This window comes from Cygnus olor, chromosome 8, assembly GCF_009769625.2.
Source record: "Cygnus olor isolate bCygOlo1 chromosome 8, bCygOlo1.pri.v2, whole genome shotgun sequence".
NCBI classification, from domain to species: domain Eukaryota; kingdom Metazoa; phylum Chordata; class Aves; order Anseriformes; family Anatidae; genus Cygnus; species Cygnus olor.
Genome location: NC_049176.1, coordinates 26,534,847 through 26,551,973, shown reverse-complemented (window position 1 = coordinate 26,551,973; position 17,127 = coordinate 26,534,847). Strand labels below are relative to the sequence as shown.

At 40.7% G+C, this 17,127-nt stretch overlaps 1 protein-coding gene across 2 annotated transcripts in view; it reads left to right on the top strand.

The window, feature by feature from the left end:
• Positions 1-17,127, top strand: part of CC2D1B (coiled-coil and C2 domain containing 1B) — a 32,549-nt gene that overhangs the window by 5,781 nt on the left and 9,641 nt on the right. The window contains exons 4-20 of one of the 2 annotated variants that reach the window (XM_040565068.1): positions 1,292-1,404; positions 1,668-1,787; positions 2,897-3,034; positions 5,018-5,291; positions 5,815-5,939; positions 6,101-6,176; positions 7,286-7,396; positions 7,689-7,822; positions 8,444-8,516; positions 10,719-10,831; positions 11,638-11,830; positions 14,135-14,307; positions 14,963-15,088; positions 15,588-15,646; positions 15,894-16,010; positions 16,300-16,373; positions 17,060-17,118. In XM_040565068.1, the coding sequence (XP_040421002.1) occupies positions 1,292-1,404; positions 1,668-1,787; positions 2,897-3,034; positions 5,018-5,291; positions 5,815-5,939; positions 6,101-6,176; positions 7,286-7,396; positions 7,689-7,822; positions 8,444-8,516; positions 10,719-10,831; positions 11,638-11,830; positions 14,135-14,307; positions 14,963-15,088; positions 15,588-15,646; positions 15,894-16,010; positions 16,300-16,373; positions 17,060-17,118 (2,078 nt within the window). The remainder of the gene's footprint in view (positions 1-1,291; positions 1,405-1,667; positions 1,788-2,896; positions 3,035-5,017; positions 5,292-5,814; positions 5,940-6,100; positions 6,177-7,285; positions 7,397-7,688; positions 7,823-8,443; positions 8,517-10,718; positions 10,832-11,637; positions 11,831-14,134; positions 14,308-14,962; positions 15,089-15,587; positions 15,647-15,893; positions 16,011-16,299; positions 16,374-17,059; positions 17,119-17,127) is intronic. The other variant, XM_040565069.1, reaches the window with a different exon arrangement.

Sequence of the window (17,127 nt, the reverse complement as noted above, 5' to 3'; positions counted from 1 at the left end):
TGTCTCCAAAGAGAGCTATCAGAGGCATTTATGTGGACAGTAGGGATTTGTGTGGAAAGAACTCCACCTTTGAGAAGGAATGGGAGAAGTGAATAGTTACAGCTAGGCACAGCATGAAGCGGAGATGAGAACTCAGCAAGGAGGAGTTCAGTGCCCTTTTTCAGGGCAAAGACAGAATCTTGAAGAGAAATAGCAGCACAAAGGAACTAATAAAGATTTGGAGAAAGGGAAACCTCAGGGAATGAGATAGCAATGAATAAAATGGGGAAGTGTAGTTAGAGAGGCAGAAGGAGCAGTACTTTTCCTGATTTGGGTAGTAGATCTCTGTACCAGTAGTCTGTTTCTGCTTTGGGGCTAAAGAGGGGAATCTCCCTCTAAGGACAAGTTTGATGCCTTGAGTTGGAGTATTTAATTTTATATGCCAAGGCTGATTTTGAAGCAGGGTTTGATGTTCGAAGTATCTGTCATCGGGTTTGATGTTTGAAGTATCTATCATCAGCTGAAAACTAGTTCAGGTGTTTATTCATACTGTGGACAAAGGCTGCTTCAGTAATTCCCTTTCATAGATAGAAACTTATAATCAGATTTACTTATGGAAGTGTTATATTTATTTGTTCTTTTGCGGCCATTGTTTTTTATCTTAACTGAGAAATACAGCTTTGACATAACATCCAAGAATAGCCAGTATTATTTTCCAACTTTTCATTGGAAAATTGAAGTCTTTCATAATGACAAAGTTTCTGTTCTTAGTTATTTCTGTAAATAATATCATAGAGGTATTTATCTGTATCTTAAATCTGCCTAGGAATTTGACTAGCAGATTAGACTAATTTTTCCCTGATCCACTTGTTTCATCCAGGCCTACTTGTCTGTCTTCCTCGGTCTTAAAGATCCTTGATGTGCAAACCTGCCACGGTATCTTTCTCTTCTGTGGCTATTTTCTGAGCACTGTTGTGTTCTACCATACATGCTAGTCTGTCATGGTACTCGTAACTTTTCAGTTCAGGCTCCTTGTATTAGTAAATAGATGTTATTTCGCCCAGATATGTAATCTCTGAGCTAGGGTATTAGATGCAGTCATTTTCCTGCTGTCACTCTCAGAAACATTAGCATTGCTTTTTTCGTGGGTGTTCATTCCCCAATCTGTCTGTCCATGAGTATATCCTCCCTTACGTCTGAGTCTTGTCACAGATACAGGGGAAGCAAGAGATGTCAGTGCTGTCCTTCAGCTGGTAGTGACTCCTTTAGAATTTGTACCCGATGATTGCATTGCTGTGGTTTCTTTTTGCAGCTCCTCTGCCCATGGATCATATTGAAAAGCTGGCTGCAGACTGTATGAAGGATCTGAATGAAGATGAGGAGGAAACAGAGGATGAAGACTTGGAGAAAGATACAGACCTGTTGGTACGTGTAACTTTGTTAGCGAGAAGTTTTAGTGTCTTTATTATTGATTTTGTTTTGTGGTTACCAGTGGAAGCAGTTTCTTTAAAATAAAGAAAAAAATGTCTGGGATATAAGGTGTTAAGACTCTGTTTGCGTTCAAGGTTCAACCAAAGGTTTTGGAACTTGAGAGTTGATTTTATTTTATATTTTGAGGACAAAGAAAATTTTGAGGAACTGTTGCCTTTTCTTGTTTTCTTTTTTTTTTTTTTTTACGTTTACTTTAGGCAGAATTGCAAGAAGTTCTGGGGGAGGAGGGCGAGACAGGAAGCTGTGGGGATGAAACAACAGCAATGGAACAGTCCCCAACTGAATCGGAAAATGAGGAACCTGAACTGCAACCACAGGTAGGAAAGAGCTTTATGTTTCTGACAGTCTTGCTGAATCACTGTTAGGATGCAGATTATTAGAAGGGTAACAAGCAAAGATGCACGGAGATCTTCTTGTCCTCAAAGAAACTAACAACTATGCTACTATAGTCTTCTCTGTGGAAACTAGCGCTGTACTGGTGTAGTTGAATGATTATTTTTTGGTTTGTTCCAAGGATGAATTTTAATGTAAGCATTGAATTGAGGAGGTAAACAGTTCAAATCAAGCATGCATTGTGCCTCATTTTACATATGAGCATGCAGACAGCAGTGCAGACTTCTAGAGTTTGTATCTTCTTCCTCTTTGTATTAAGCAATTTGCTGAAATCATGAGATTTGTTGCACCTCAGCATCTTTGACATCTTTGTGGATTTTTTTCACGGTAGCGTTAGCTTTCTCAGCTCAATTTGTCAGTTCTCATGCAGTCAAATCCTTTATTCAGTTACTGCCCTGTTTCTGTTGTGTGCTGCAGATTCCAGTGCTCCTGTGCACTGTGCCCATTAATAAGTGAGTCTGTCAGAGTTTCTGTAGAGATAATGGCAATAATTACATCAGTAGCCATCTGAGATGTCGCTGTAGCTGTGGAGTGTTTGTAAGTAGCTGCTCATACCTTTTGCTGCTTTTGTCACTGAACTGATCACAAGCTGTAGGAGCAGGAAAAAGAACTCCTAGAGTAAAATCAGGTAGGAGAACCCCTGAAGGGAGTGAACCAGCATGTTTAGAAAATGAGAAAAGAAAAAGTCAAGATTTGTGCCAAAATACTTCTTCACACTCTGTTATGTGGTGTTTGAGAGACTTCACTGTTCTCCCTCACCTACTCTCTAACCACATGTCTCCTATTACCCTGTGACTGAGTTTTCTAAATATCTCCACCCACTCTTCTCTATTACGCCTTTGAGAGAAAGCCCAGAGGTGGATCCAGGGACCGTTAGTGCAGTACAAGTACTCCTCTGTTTTAGAGAGGCTGTTTTGTCCTTCATTAGCGCGAGAGCGCGTAGAAGAAGAATGTTTGTTTTTCAGTGCTGTGCAAAAACTCATATCGTTTGATTAAATAAGTTTTCTTGATTTGTTTTGTTATTTTTTCTGAGACCACCTCACTTCCTGCTGTTACCAGCGAGCTGCAACAGACAATAGAGAAGAGAATTGCTAACTACAGGACGGCAATTTCAAACGCAAAGGAGTCGGGTGAGAGTGTCAAACTACGCCGATACGAAAGAGGCCTTAAGGTAAGTTGGATTCATAAGTTACATGAACGAGAGGGAGGCAAAATCCGTTCTCTGAGGTGTAGCTCAGTCTTTCCAGATGTGTGAAATTGCTCAGATGGAAGAGAAATTTTAATTTGCTGCCTTAAGCTACTTTAAAAATATTTCCTGGTACTTACTACTGGTCTAATGTGTAAGTACACAGATAAAGTGTAACTTCAGAGGTCTTCTGTGCATCAGCTCTGTTGAATGTGGCAAGTGGTAGCTGGAGGCAGGGGATATGGTAAACGCTGATGTTAAACCTGCCCATCTAGATGAGAATTTCCCCTGTGATGACTGTTCAGTGTTACCTCAAAGCGAAGTTTCAGGGCTTTCCTAGCACAAACACTTGTCAGTTCATCACTGATGCTTTGCTTCAGGTACTAACCTTCCGCTCAGCTCTGTGAGATAAAGACAGCATACCTTTCCCTGGGTGTGTTGGCTGCGCTTGAAATTGAATCAGACAAGCTTTTTCCTAAGGACAATTACAAATTGCGGTGAGGAGCAGTTTCTTCAGCTTTGCATCTTTTCAGCCAGGTGGCGTGCTTGTAGTTAATTTGTAGAGCCCGGTGATTACTGCCGTGCAGAGTGTCTCTATTTCCCTGTTTGTTTTCATCTGATCTCATGCGTCACCTCAGACAGCAGCAGCCTCTGTCTGGTTAAGCAAAACTTCAGAGCCCAGCACTGTCCACAGAGGGAAGAGTAACGTTTGACTAGCTACCAAGGGGCTTAGTGCACAAAGGGAACAACTGAGTGTGTCCACTTGCCTACCAGCTCTGAAAGGAATGTGCACAAAACCACCTGACCTTTCAGAGGGATAGCCAGACCAACTTCCTTCACCAAATACAGAAACCTAATGCTCTGTTTGCCACTTCCTTTGCTTTTTTTTTTTTTTCTCAGGGTGGGGAGTTTCCATGTACTTAAGTGGTGTAGCTAAGGTTAGTAGACTAGATCTTACTTCACAGCTTTCAGTTCTTTAATTAGCTAGATGACATGCCAGCAAATGATGTACAGTTATTTCATGTACTTAGTTCTTGGAACTGTGAACTTTAATCTCAGAGAGTGTAATTCCATTTCCAGTCAGTTTGCCATCCCACACGTGGTGAACAGAGAGCTGCGTGTGGGTTGCGGGACTGGTCTGAACCCCAATCTCACATGCAGTCAGTCCAAAGTGTATCTACCACTGTTGCTTAATAGGTTGAACAAAGCCATGGCTAACTGGAAATAGCAGTGATTCTGGCACCGATGAGATTTTGTTGGTGGCTTTCTGTGCTTCTATTTCAGTTTCAGTAGAAAGTGAAGGAAGTAAAAACTTCTGCTTTGGCATAAAGAACATGGTGGTCTTTTGTCTGAACGTTAGTTTTAAAAATAATTTTAAAACCCTTGTGAACAATGTGCAGGTAATACTCATTGTGGAGGAAGGATTTTAAAGAAAAGGAGAGGCAGTTAAACCAAGTTACAGATGGTGTGAGATTCTTGCCATAGGTCACCAGCTGAAGTCCTGTGTCCTTTGCTCAGACTTAATGGCTTTTCTCATCCCCATGAAAGAAGTATGCAGAGTCCTTCTTTCCCTAAATCCATGTTTGCAGTGACATTTCAGTGTAGTATATTTTATTTTGTTTTACAGACAAAATGCATTTACAGTTGGTATAAATGATTTCCTTGGTGACTGTGACAAAGCTGACTGTGCACACATCAGCCATCTGATAGTTCTAGGTGCTGAGGTACTTCCAGTTACCTGGTTTGTGTAGCAAGTCTTTTGCATTGTTTGCTCTGATAATTGGGCACCTTTCACAAGTGCTGAAGTTGCCCTTACAGAAAAATAAGGAATGCTAAAGGGCAACAGTTTCTAGTGATGGGTGTAATAGATCATAGCATGAATAGGGGAATTAATGTGGTTTGATGATTTTATGCTAGCAATACGTTTGATGAAAATGCCAATTAACTTCGTTGTTCCATCTCTGCCAGACACTGGAAACCATGCTGGCTGCAGTGAAGAGAGGCAAAAAAATCAATGAAGAGGAAATGCCACCTCCTGTTGCAACAGGAAAGAGCTCTTCTCACATATCTCAAGCCACAGGAACAGAGCAGGAGATTTCAGAAGATTCAGTCAGTGTCCCACCAGAGAGTAGAGATGCATCTGCTGCAGATGATGAGCAGAAGACCTCTCGTGAGGCAGAGCAGCATCTGGAATTGGAGTATCTACAGGGTCGTGCTGTTTCTAGTCCTACCGTGGAAACAGGTACCATGATCTGAGAGGATAGGCAGCTGCAACATGAATGTTCATGCTACATCTTTCTCCATTTTTAAAATTTCGTTGCAAGGCACTTCTTATGTTGGCACTTCCCTGCTGAATATTTCAGATAGGGCTGTCCATGGGATGCTGAATTTCTGGCAGTGCTATCACATACTGTTGTAAACCTCTGGTCTGCAGTGTATCAGTATGTTTTACCTAACGTTTATTGTGCCTCGGTTTCTCATTCAGTATTGTGACATGTAGGATTCCAAGCTTTAAAGAGTTTTTGAGATCCTAAGAGATTTTTTTTCATTTCTCATTTCTTATTTGTTTTTTTTTTTTTTTTTTTTTTTTTAATGGGAAAAGTGGGATTGTCAGATCTGGTAGGAATTCTGGAGACTGGAAGGAAAAGGATTTATGTAAGGTGGACATGTGATTCAAAGCAATGCAGGACTGAATAGATGAACATAGCAAGAGAAGCACATCTTGCACGTTCTGTGTAAGTCTCAGTACTGTTTCCTTCTCACAGATCTCCAGAACGGCAACACACGAGCAGTATTACTGATGAGGCAGAAGGAGTATAAAATAGCAGCTCTGAAAGCCAAACAGCAAGGGAACCTGGAGAAGGCAAAGGAATACATGAAGACAGGCAAGGTACGCACATGTGAAATCCTGTGTAAATCCTGTGTTAAATGTACCTGTGCTGTACTCACACACCATGCTTATGCATTCATTGAGTGTCAGATGTTCATTGCAACAGCTAGCAAGTCTTGGACATACTAGAATACACCTTCTGTTTTGTTTTTCTGCATTAGAAATTTGATGTGGTCTTGGAAGCTTTGGACAGTGGGCAGCCAATAGACCTCCAGAATATGCCTCCATCTCCTCAGGGTAAGGCTCATTTTTTTAGAAGTCTCTCTGTGCTGTAATGTAAAATGACTCGTAATTGATTGCAAAACTATAAGAATCGAAGATTACTTAGGTCTGAGACTTGCTAAATATTCAAATTCTAATCAAGACCATCCAAGAAAAACGATGTATCATTTTTTGTATTAAAGTTACTCTGTGAATCACAAAGTTCAAGTAAGTTTTGATGTCTAATTTTCCCATTTTTGTAATTTTAGATAAAAGCAGCCAATCTGTGAAGAGGCAGGGAAAGGGGGTAATAACAAATTCTCAAAGTTTGCTGTAGTATTTGATGATTTTGTGTGTTTCAACTGAGGTTCATAAGGTTCTAGGTTAAAAAACTGACAGATACACTCATTCTGGATATAGATGATTTCAGTGCATTAGTCTAAATATTAAGGGAAGGTAACAATATTGAAGATGTCCTTGTAAGAGACTTCTTATTAAAATGGAGCTAGTATTATCAGCAACAACAGTTGCAAGTCAGTGTTTTAGACAGTTTACTGTGAGTAGTAATTATTTTATTTCAATAAATCATGAGTTTTATGACTACTTAAGTTCTAAACTGATCACCAAGTGGCATTAGAGAGAAACTTCACCCATGGCATATTCCGACATTATAAAGTGGAAGATCGTTGTAGTGGATATTTTTCCACTTTTCTAAAATAAATGCTATTGCACAGTGTCAGAAACTTGTTTTTCTGAATAGATGGTATTACTTGCTTCCCTTTTCAGCACATAGTTTGTTACTAGGATATTTTAGTCAACTTAGCAATCTGTTTCACACTTTCCATCTGCCAAGACAGCAAGTTATGTTTTGGGAAAGAATTCTTAGAATACCTGAACTTGTTTTACTTTTTTTCTTCATAAGCAGCACTAAGTAAAATTAAATTAGTATTTGAGATTTTCCTACTGTAAAGCATTTGCTCCGAATAATGGAAACTTTAGACTTATCTTGCCACCCAAATATTGTTTTGAAGCCAAAAAGCTTTCTGGAAGAGGATGTGATCAAATTGATGGTTTTCTTACTAACATGGGTTGCCTTGCTGTTTATAGAACATGCTGTGAATCTTACCGCTTTCCTTGCTTTGCAGATCTTGAAAGCTTAGGAAATGTACAAAGTACGTCCAAGCAAAAGGTACCGGCTCCAGTGGGAAGTTCCCAAGGTCTTACATCACCTGAAACTCGGAACCAAGAAGCTTCAGGTAGGACTTGATTTTTTATAGGAAGACATAAAAATAGCAGGGGTGGAAGGCATTTTCAGGTCTGCTCTTGCCAGTCAACTACAGCAGGATTGAGTGTACCTAGCTACGTTCCTGAATATTGTTTGCTGATGATCGCACCTGTACTTTTTGTTCTGGACTAGTAATGCAAATAAAAATTAATAAGACTTTGAAATTATGTTTTTGTCTCTGCAGAAGGTAAGGAAAGGTCTGAAAAAGGCATCTCTTGTTTTGAAGTCTGAATCATGCAGCTTTTCATTTTCTGTCTTATTTCAAGCTTCCCTGCAGCAACCAAAAACAATGCTGGAAGCATTGCAGCAAAGGCTTGAGAAGTACAAGTCAGCAGCAGCACAAGCTAAAGCGAGTGGGGATGACCGGAAAGCCAGAATGCACGAGAGGATAGCCAAGGTATAAAATGACATTGTAGAAAGCTGTTTGCATCCAGCAAAGCCATTTGAATTAATTATCTTGCTGAAGACTTTTTCCGGAATAAAATAATTTGTTTATTGTCCTTTTGTTTGGTAAGAACTCCACCGGGGAAGCTGTAAAACTTTCAGAGGAAGGAGAAACAGATACAGGTGTTCAGCTCTGCTGATACAAAACCAATTTGGAGACAAGGCACATACTGTAAATGATAAATAATAATGAGGAAAAGCTCTTTGGACTTTTATGCCAGAAGAACTTAAAAAATGTGTTGTCCATTTCTGAGCTGCAGAAATTTCAGAGCTGAATTCCTATCGAAAGATTTCTGCTTTGTAATGTGTTGATGAAGAAACTTAAAGATCTAAAATGTTAGGAAAGTTTGGGTTTCAAAGCACTATTTTTACCTTCCCCTACCATTTTGACTATGCCGAAAACAAGTGTAAATAATCACTGAAGAAGCATTGGCGTCAGAATTAGAGGGCAATGGTATGCACATACAACTTGATAGCAAAATACTGAGTATTCTGCAATATTTATGCTGGTTAAATATGATGATTGACAGAATTAAACTCCACTTTATGTCTTACTGAGTGGCTTCTGTTACAGCAATACCAAGATGCTATAAGAGCCCATAAAGCGGGGAGAAAAGTGAATTTTTCCGAGCTACCTGTTCCTCCTGGTAAGTGTGAACATAAAATATCCTGATCCCAGCTTCTGTATGTTTGTTGGGCTCTGGAGGAGGTGTGCAGGTACTGTCTCCTCATCCTGTGGATCAGCTCCTCCTTTTTCTCAGTTAGTGGGCTGGCCTTGCTGTTTGGTGGTGTTGAAGAATACATTTTAAAACTGTTTATCAAAATGCTCCTAAACTTTCACACTGAATATTCCTGACTGCTTGTTTGAGAGTGGCAGAACCTGAAAGCAATCCTGTTTGGAGAATTAAACAAATTAATCATGGGCAGGTGTTGAAAAAGGCACCTGTCCTCTGTGCCAGCCCTCCTAAAGGAAAGCGTAAATTTGGGATGTGTTGTCTCTTTAGTTAACTGGATGGAGTTTTTTGAAACTGGAAAAAATTACCTGATGTTTTCCATTCTGTTTCTTCCCAGCAGCAGCCTCAGAACTCCACATTTAATCAAATAGCTCCTTACAACACCTGACAAGTCAGATCAATATTGCAGTTCTCAAGGCTAGTAAAAGTAGTATCCAGAGATTAAACAAATCATGCCTGTGGTCACACTGAGACAGTGACAGAGGCAGAAACCAAACCTGCTTCATGAGACCCTCTGCCTCCTGCTTATCTTCTTCACAACATGTACTGCTGTGTCTGTAAAGATTTGGGCAAGGTCATCTAGGAATATTTCACCTCTGGCTTGCGTGATACTGTTTCTTCCCCTTTGAAGCATCATTACTTTTGCATTGTGCCTAATGAGTTCTTGTGATAAGATGCACAAAGCACTGCAAAGTGGTGCCTAGATTTTTCTAAGTTTTTTTAAAAAAAAAAAAAAAATCCTAGCAGAGACACAGAGCTTGTGGCTTTTTTTGTCACTGTCAAATGTGACAACAGGAAACACTGTAGTAGGAGTAAAGTAGTAGTAAAGTAGGCAGTGCTAGCTCTGTCGGGTCATGTACTGGTTTGAACAGTCCCTGCTTTGAAGCTGTCCCTGGAAAGCAGTTTAACAACTCTTGCTCTAGAACGTGATCTCTTCCATAGTGAATAGCAGGTGCTGTAAGAGTGAGGTACTCCATGTTTAGCATTCTGAAAACATGCATAACTCCTTAATTTCCTTACTCAGCTGTATGTTTTCCAGCCAGCATTTAGAGGCCATATGATTTACATTGAAGATGACAGTAAGGCAGTCACTGAAACCACAATGAGATTATAATGGACTGACTGCATTTCATTGCATCTGGATGATGATAAGTAGCAGCCTTGACCGTCGTGGAGCCAGAAATGCTACTTACTAATGGATCAAGTGTCACACAGGGGCATCAGTATAAGATTCTGCTTGCCTGTGTACCTCAAGCTTGTTCTGTCCCCTTAGCGGCCATCTCCAGGCTCAGAAGCAGTTTAGTCATTGTTTCTTGTCATTTCTAATGAGACAGGCAACAAGAATCCTTGCTACATATTAACGAGATAAATCTTTTTAATTTAGAAAGCCAGTAGCATCTCTGTATCTCGTTTAAAGCTGACCCTGAACTGGTAGCAAGGAAATCAGAGTTTATCTTCCATCATCCAGCCTTCCTCCCATCCTTAAAAGGATAATAAAATAATCAAAAGGTTTCTTCTTCTTATACTTAACATTAAGCCACTGTACTTCTGCCTTACTTTGCAACCTCTCCATTGCAGTAGATTTTCAGCATATACTTCAAGGGCTAGTGATACAGTGCATTTTGCGGGCTTCAGGGTGTTGTTCCTTACTGTATGGGACAGCACTGATTTTTCTCATGGATCGTGTGCCATCTAAGGTGAGGCAGTAGTGAGAGAGAAAAAGAGCCAGCAACTTCTTGTACAATCTGCTGTTCTCCTATGTAAAGGAGAGAGTAAATTCTTTTCCGGGTCTGGAGGTACCTCTTACCAAATTCTTGAGGTTGTAAGGTTCCTTGGCTGCATGTCAGTTGATGAACTTAGAAAACCATGCTCTGTTGTCATCATTTTAGCATCATGCCTTTAAGCCTGGATATCAGTGGGAGGTCTGATCTTAAGCCCGCCAGTCAGACTGTTTAGCAAGGGTTTGTGGCCTTGGCGTCAGTCTAGTTATACTGGCTTCTGCAATATGTGAGATAGTGATACCTGCATAGAAATAGCCGTACAGAAAAAGAAAAAAAAAGAAAGACACTGTATGTCTTAAGTAACTCTTAACTTCTATATTCTTTTCCTCCTCAGGATTTCCCCCTCTTCCTGGTGTTGCAGCAACGGATGGCGGCAGCACAATAGCTGCTGTTCTGGAAAACGCCAGTCAGCTGGCAAGCATGGAAGAAAATGATGAAGAAGAGGAGGTTAGTCTTTCTTTAGTACATTTAGTAGTTTAAATGTTGTCTCTTCTGGTATACGGAGATGAGTCGATAGGATTTCCAGTCAGGCAAATCCAGGCAATCTGAGATGAAATGTATTTCCCAGAATTCTGAAGAGTACAGGATCTCAGACTCTGAGAGAGGAACAGTTTGTCTGCATTACGGTGTAGGAGAGAGAGATGAGATTGTTATTACAATCAGTACTTACAAACAGAATCCAGGGGTCCAGAGTTTGGTTTGTTTCTCTTTCATATCTGTCTTATGTTTGGGTGTTATTTTCACAATAAATACCTCAGATCCTGGCCATCTCTTTATGTTGTTCTAAAGTACATAAATATGTGCTTTCATCCTGCATCCCAGTAACTCCTGTGTTTGTGCTTCCCCAGGATGTTCAACACTTACTGCTTCTTTTCACGCAGCACCAGCTTTTAGTCTTTGGTTTGTTTTCTTTCCCTAGCTGGATTTGGTAGCTAAACTGTGCTTGTGTAGCTTTTAACAGAGACAATTCCTGGATGATGTTTTTTCTGCATGCATCTGTTCTTTTTGAAATCACTACCTTGTTGAACATTGCTTTTGTCCTTTCTGTAGCAGAGGTTAGGTGCTGGCATAGATCAGCTACCTATTGGCATGGCACTGCTAATAAACCCCAGAAGTTAAAATTAGCAGTCTGGAATGTTACACTACCCTCAAAAGTGATACCAGAAGTCTGATACAGTGATAACCATGCTTGAGATACTGTCTTCCTGATTAGATTCTATGGATTTAATTTGAAATTACTTCTGTTATGCTAGAATGAACCTCTGACACAGGCCCCAGTTGCCAAGAAGCCTGCTCAGCTGCCTGGAAAGCCGACTCAAGTTGTTAAGCCAATTACAGTGCCATCTGCTGTAGCTGAGGAGGAAAGCTCTCCTGAGCATGCGAAACAAGCTACATCACCCTCCACCCTGGACAAGGCAGAGTCAGTGGATCATCTCCCTCCAGCTGGTAAGGTGAAGGGCTCACCATTCCCAGTGATCCCTGTGCAAGTCCTTTGCACTAGTTTTGTTTAATTCTTTGGTAAAGATTTCTTTTCATTATATTTTGGCCAGGAGCCTGTGAATGTGTGGTATAGATTTCCTCTGACAGGAGCTTCAATATGTTTGCCTGCTGGATGGCAGACCCAGACCATCCATGCAGTTTTATTTCACAGCTACAGCATGTGTAATTTAAAGGTTGATTGGGTTTTTAATTGATTTTGATGTAACAAGTGTATTGATTCATAATATTCAACTCTGCTCATAGTTGAACTACGCTCTCATTAGAGTGGACGGCTTGCTAGCGTGAATTATTCATTGATCTAATGCAGCTTCCTACATCAAACAGTGGCTGCTGCCTAGTGTTTCATCCAAGGATATCAAACCGGTGTATAGGCAGTAATTCATTGATCTCTAGCCCTTCTGTCACTAAGGTCACTAAGCAGTTGTCTGTACAAGATTAATTGTACAGATAGTAAGGGACAACCACCGCCTCACTGCGTGGTTTGGGCACGCAGCAGCAGTGTCCAGGCTCTCGCTGGTTCCGTTGTCATGCCACGATTGTAATCCTGTACTTCTTCCGTCCTGCCCTGTGCAGTTCCCTCAGGACAAAGCAGAACTGCCTGGCTGGCCAAGGCAAGTTCTTGTGCAGAGTGCAAAGGCATTTCACAGTGCCACCTGACAGCTTCTCTCTAGAAAATTCCATGACTCATTTTATGAAGAACATTAAAACATAGAAGTTCTCTATTTTGGCTTTGAAAATTTATGAATCCTCATGAAATTAGATTTGTGCAATTTCAGCTGGCATTTGTCTTAAATGAATTGCCCTGGACTTACTTGGTGAAGGAGGTAGAAACACCTGGTCTCTGGTGTCACCTGGTAATTACTCAACAATCTCTCCTGGGCATTTCAAGTACCTTAAAATAAGACCAATAGGTGTAACAAGAACTTAGATTCCTGAGACTTCATCTTCACAACAACATGCTAGTACTTGGCTATCATAAAGCTGTCTTTCACTAGTCAAACTCCATTCTGTGATCCAAACATAACCTTCTTCCCTCCCCCAAAATTAAGAAGTGCAGCTTACATCTGACCATAAACTGTGAAATCTTTTTTTTTGGTCAGTGTGTGTGAGGTGTTAAGAGGTGTGGGAGTGGAGTGCAACATTTACACTTAGACTTATACCAGGGAAGTCAAGGAGCCAAGATAGTAGGATTAATGGCTTTGTTCAGTCCACTCTTCACAGATTTTCTTTGAAAATACCTGTGTTCTGCATCGTGGCCTCACAGAGCACACTGTGTCCTGGCTGTTCTGTCTCAGTGAAAACTGGGCTAGCTACCTTGTCTAATTAGTTTGGTTTTGGCTGATTGGGCAAGTTGCTCACAACAGCAGGGCAGCAGACTCTCTTTTGCGAGGACAGGATAGGATAGTCATCTGACAGCAGTAAACAGTGCAAGAGTCATTAGTGTATTTATTTGCTGAGACAGGCACCTCTTGCAAGTGCTGTTTAGCTAGTGTAATCACTGCGCTTGTGTAGTAGAGTGCACTGGTGAATACAACACGAGTGTCTTTGGAAGTGCCTGTAATCAGCTCTTTCCTAAGTGAGGTACACAGGGAGGCAGAATGCACTGACCTGTTACATGGTAAAGCGATGTTTTCTGACTTGTGCGATTGTCCTTATTACTTTGGGAAGGAAAGAAAAGACCCAAGAATGAATAAGAAACTAAGATGACAAGGAGTTACAAATAAGCAGAGATGGATATGTCTGAATGTGCCTGCCCACATTGGCTTATCTGTTTTCTATGACAGATCAAGGGAGAGGACAGAAATGAGTATAGAAGAACCTTGTTTTCAGAGTTCATGTGCTCATGCAGGGTTCATATGCTATTCACTGTCTTTTACAAATTTAAATGTGAGGCTGAAAGTTTGAATTGGGCTTTTGCTATTTACCAGTCAGCAGTGCTGTAGTCTGTGTCTCTCCCCTACAAATACGGGGCTGTAAGTTCTGTTTTGACACTTACATATAAGTATCTTTGTGAAGTGCCGTGAGATTTTTTTTTTTTTTTAAAATGTAGTATGCCATGATACAAGGAAGTGTGTTTCTTTTCCTGATTGTTTCTTGGCCAGTGTCAATTTCAATGAAGTGCAGTAAGGAAACGTTCTTAGCTTGTCTGTACTTTTACTGACCTCTCTCTGGCTATAAAATGAACATGATAAACCTGTTTCAGGGCCATGGCAGTGTCAGATGAGTGAGTTATACAACTTTTTTTTTCAGCTAGGCAACAGCTGGAATTTCTGGAGAACAGAAAGAAGCAGTACATGAAGGCAGCCGTCAAAGCAAAGAAGGAAAATAACCTTGAACAGGCTAAAATGTATCTCAGAACAGCTAAGAGCTTTGACCCAAAGATTGAGGAAGCAAAATGTGGCAAACCTGTTGATATTTCCAAGGTTAGTAGGACTGCTAGTATTCTGCTTTGTATCATTTTCTTGGACATCTAAGTGCATACTGCAAACACTTGAATGATTTAATAGTATTTCTTGACACAAACTTAAAATCAGTTAAAACTGCTCAAATAGCAAATGTGGATACTGAGCCCTGAAATTCTCAAATAATCCTGGTCATGTTTGTTTTTCTACTCCTCAAATGTGCCAGATTCTGAGAAAATTCAATTTCAATGAACCATTTGCTCCCTGATGTATGGTGGCACACCTAAACCATGCAGCTTGGAAATATTTCCTGGGTTTAGGGTGTGAGTACACCTCCTGGTTATGTACTAACTCCATTTTGGGATGAGGATCAGATGTACGTGATCCAGTGATGCCCTAGTTCTTATTGGTGTGTGGGTAGGTGGGGAAACCACACTGCACTGTAATAGCTCTCGTGACCTGAATAATCAGGAAGCTAGGCCTGTGAGACATTTTGCAGGGTCTTACGACTTAAGTAATTGTCAGACAGTGGTGTAAGTAGTGGTTGGTTTGGAATTACCTTGAGAATAAAAACGGCCTGTCTCCCTTCACTGACCTTTCCATACATTTTGACTGCTTTTTCTCTACTTCATTATTTCTTACAAGGGCTCTGAAATGTGGTGTTCTTGTGTTGCAGCTGCCATCACCCCCCACAGATGATGAGGGTGATTTTATCTTCATACACCATGAAGATCTCAGAGTGTCCCAGAAAGCAGAGGAAGTATACGCACAGCTCATAAAACTGCTGAAGGACCAACATGAGGTAACCGTTTTATCCATTTTAGAAATGCCTTTTTAAAACAAACAAACAAAAAACTTTTCCATGTGTTTTATTAATATTCTTCTAAGATATTTCTGACTGTGTGTCCTAGAGCAAACAATTTTCAGAGTTGTATTCTCCACTAGTTGAAGTTAGAGGGTATGCTTGGGGGTTTGGGACTGTCAAATTATCACTGTTAGATGTGAGAGATCAGGTTTGAGAATAGTACCTAAATGAGTAAGACTAGCCCTTGAGTGAAACTCATCTCTAGAAATTAAGTGATTTTAAAAAGTAGTAGGACAGAGCAGCTCACATAAATTCTGTGCTCGGCTTTGGACTTAAAGTACTGGGGGATGGATGGTTTGGGATGATTTGGGAAGACTCTGGATTTTGACTTTTCTTAAATTAGGTGGTCATCAGCCTCAAAACTTGCTGCCAATTATGAATTTGTGTATAAAGATCATTATTAATTGCATCTGTATTTGTGTGTTTCTGTTGACAGAGATGTTTGCAGTATTCCAAGCAGTTCATGCATCTGGGAAATGTAGCTGAAACGACTCGGTAAGGCCTGCTGTTAGTCTTCCCATAATGTGAGCATTTCACGCTTGAGTCCCCTGACGCCCCTAAAGATGATGGGGGTACAGGTTGCTACAGTTCTCCTTATGTGAAAGGGTTGGTAGCTGTGAGGCCTACAGCTCCAAGGTGCTCTCAGACCTCCCCTCTGAGGCTTACCCTGTGGGCTGTATCTGGCAGAATGCTCTGTGTGATGTTCCACTTTGTCTGTAGCTTTTCTATTGCTTTTACTTAGGTTTGAGAAACTGGCACAAGGTTGTAAAAAGGACTTGGACATCCTACAGCTTGCGCAAGCACAAGGAATGGATCCTCCAAGCCATCACTTTGAGGAGAGAACCTTTAAAATGATACGGTATGTTCTGCTGCTTCAGCCGCTTTTCCTTCCTCTGTATATCTCACTCAATCTTGGTGTCTTTGGGCTCTGTTCTTGGCATTTTCCACTATTCCTTAGAGATGTTTTTTTTTTATCTTGGTTTGTGCTCTTCCCTTGCTCTTCTGTAAGTTCTGAAGATCAACTGCGCAGGAATGTGCTATTGAAAAAGTCCTGACAAGTATCAGTGGCATCCTCCTGTTCTGGCAGTGGATCAGGTGGTGTTGGGATGCTGGGGTGAATGCACTTTTTTGTCTTTCTTTTTTCACAGGATATTTTCTGAGCTCAACAGCACAGAAATGCACCTTCTTATTGTCAGGGGGATAAACCTACCAGCTCCGCCAGGTATGAAAGTGCAAAGTGGTGGGGTCTTTTCCCCTGAGTATGTAGGGGAAGGTAGTGAGGAACGTGATCTTCTACCTTGAAGACCACTCGAGGATCAGACCTGTGTAGCCAGCACTCATTAAAACAAAATAACCCAGTTTCAGGCTTAAACAACAAAAACACAAAACAAGCCCCACCCTTAAACAGTGTTAAAAACAAACGAGCTAGACCAGCAGAAGAATAAAGAGAATCTGTTCCTTCTGCACAGAGGGAAGAACTTTGCATTTGTCAAGGGTTCACTTACAGCTGGGTCATAGTTTAAATTTCATGTGCATCTTATATTTTGTTCTGACAGCCTTCTGTAATGCTGCACCATCCTTCTATGTACTGACCCCTCAGCAGACAGGAGTTACTCTTGTCAGCATCACTGCTTCTAGTTCCTTCTTTTGAGGGGCTTGTGAGCAGTCCATGCTAGATTAGATTGTCTAAGGACTAACAAAAGCATTAAGAAAGCGAATGTTTTCTTTTGGATGCCAGCTTTCTATGGATTTCAGATTGATGGATGGTTTTTATTTCAGTTGCTGTTAAGTAACAGGCCACAAGTCCTGTGGAAAATCAGGCACTTTTGAAAATCCTGCTCAAAATTACAGATGCAGTGAAAATATTTGTATTAGCTGTTTGGATTGGCTGATTCTTCTCTCGTTTAGGTGTGGCACCAAAAGATTTAGATGCGTTTGTGAAGTTTGAATTTCATTACCCAAGCACGGTGAGTGTG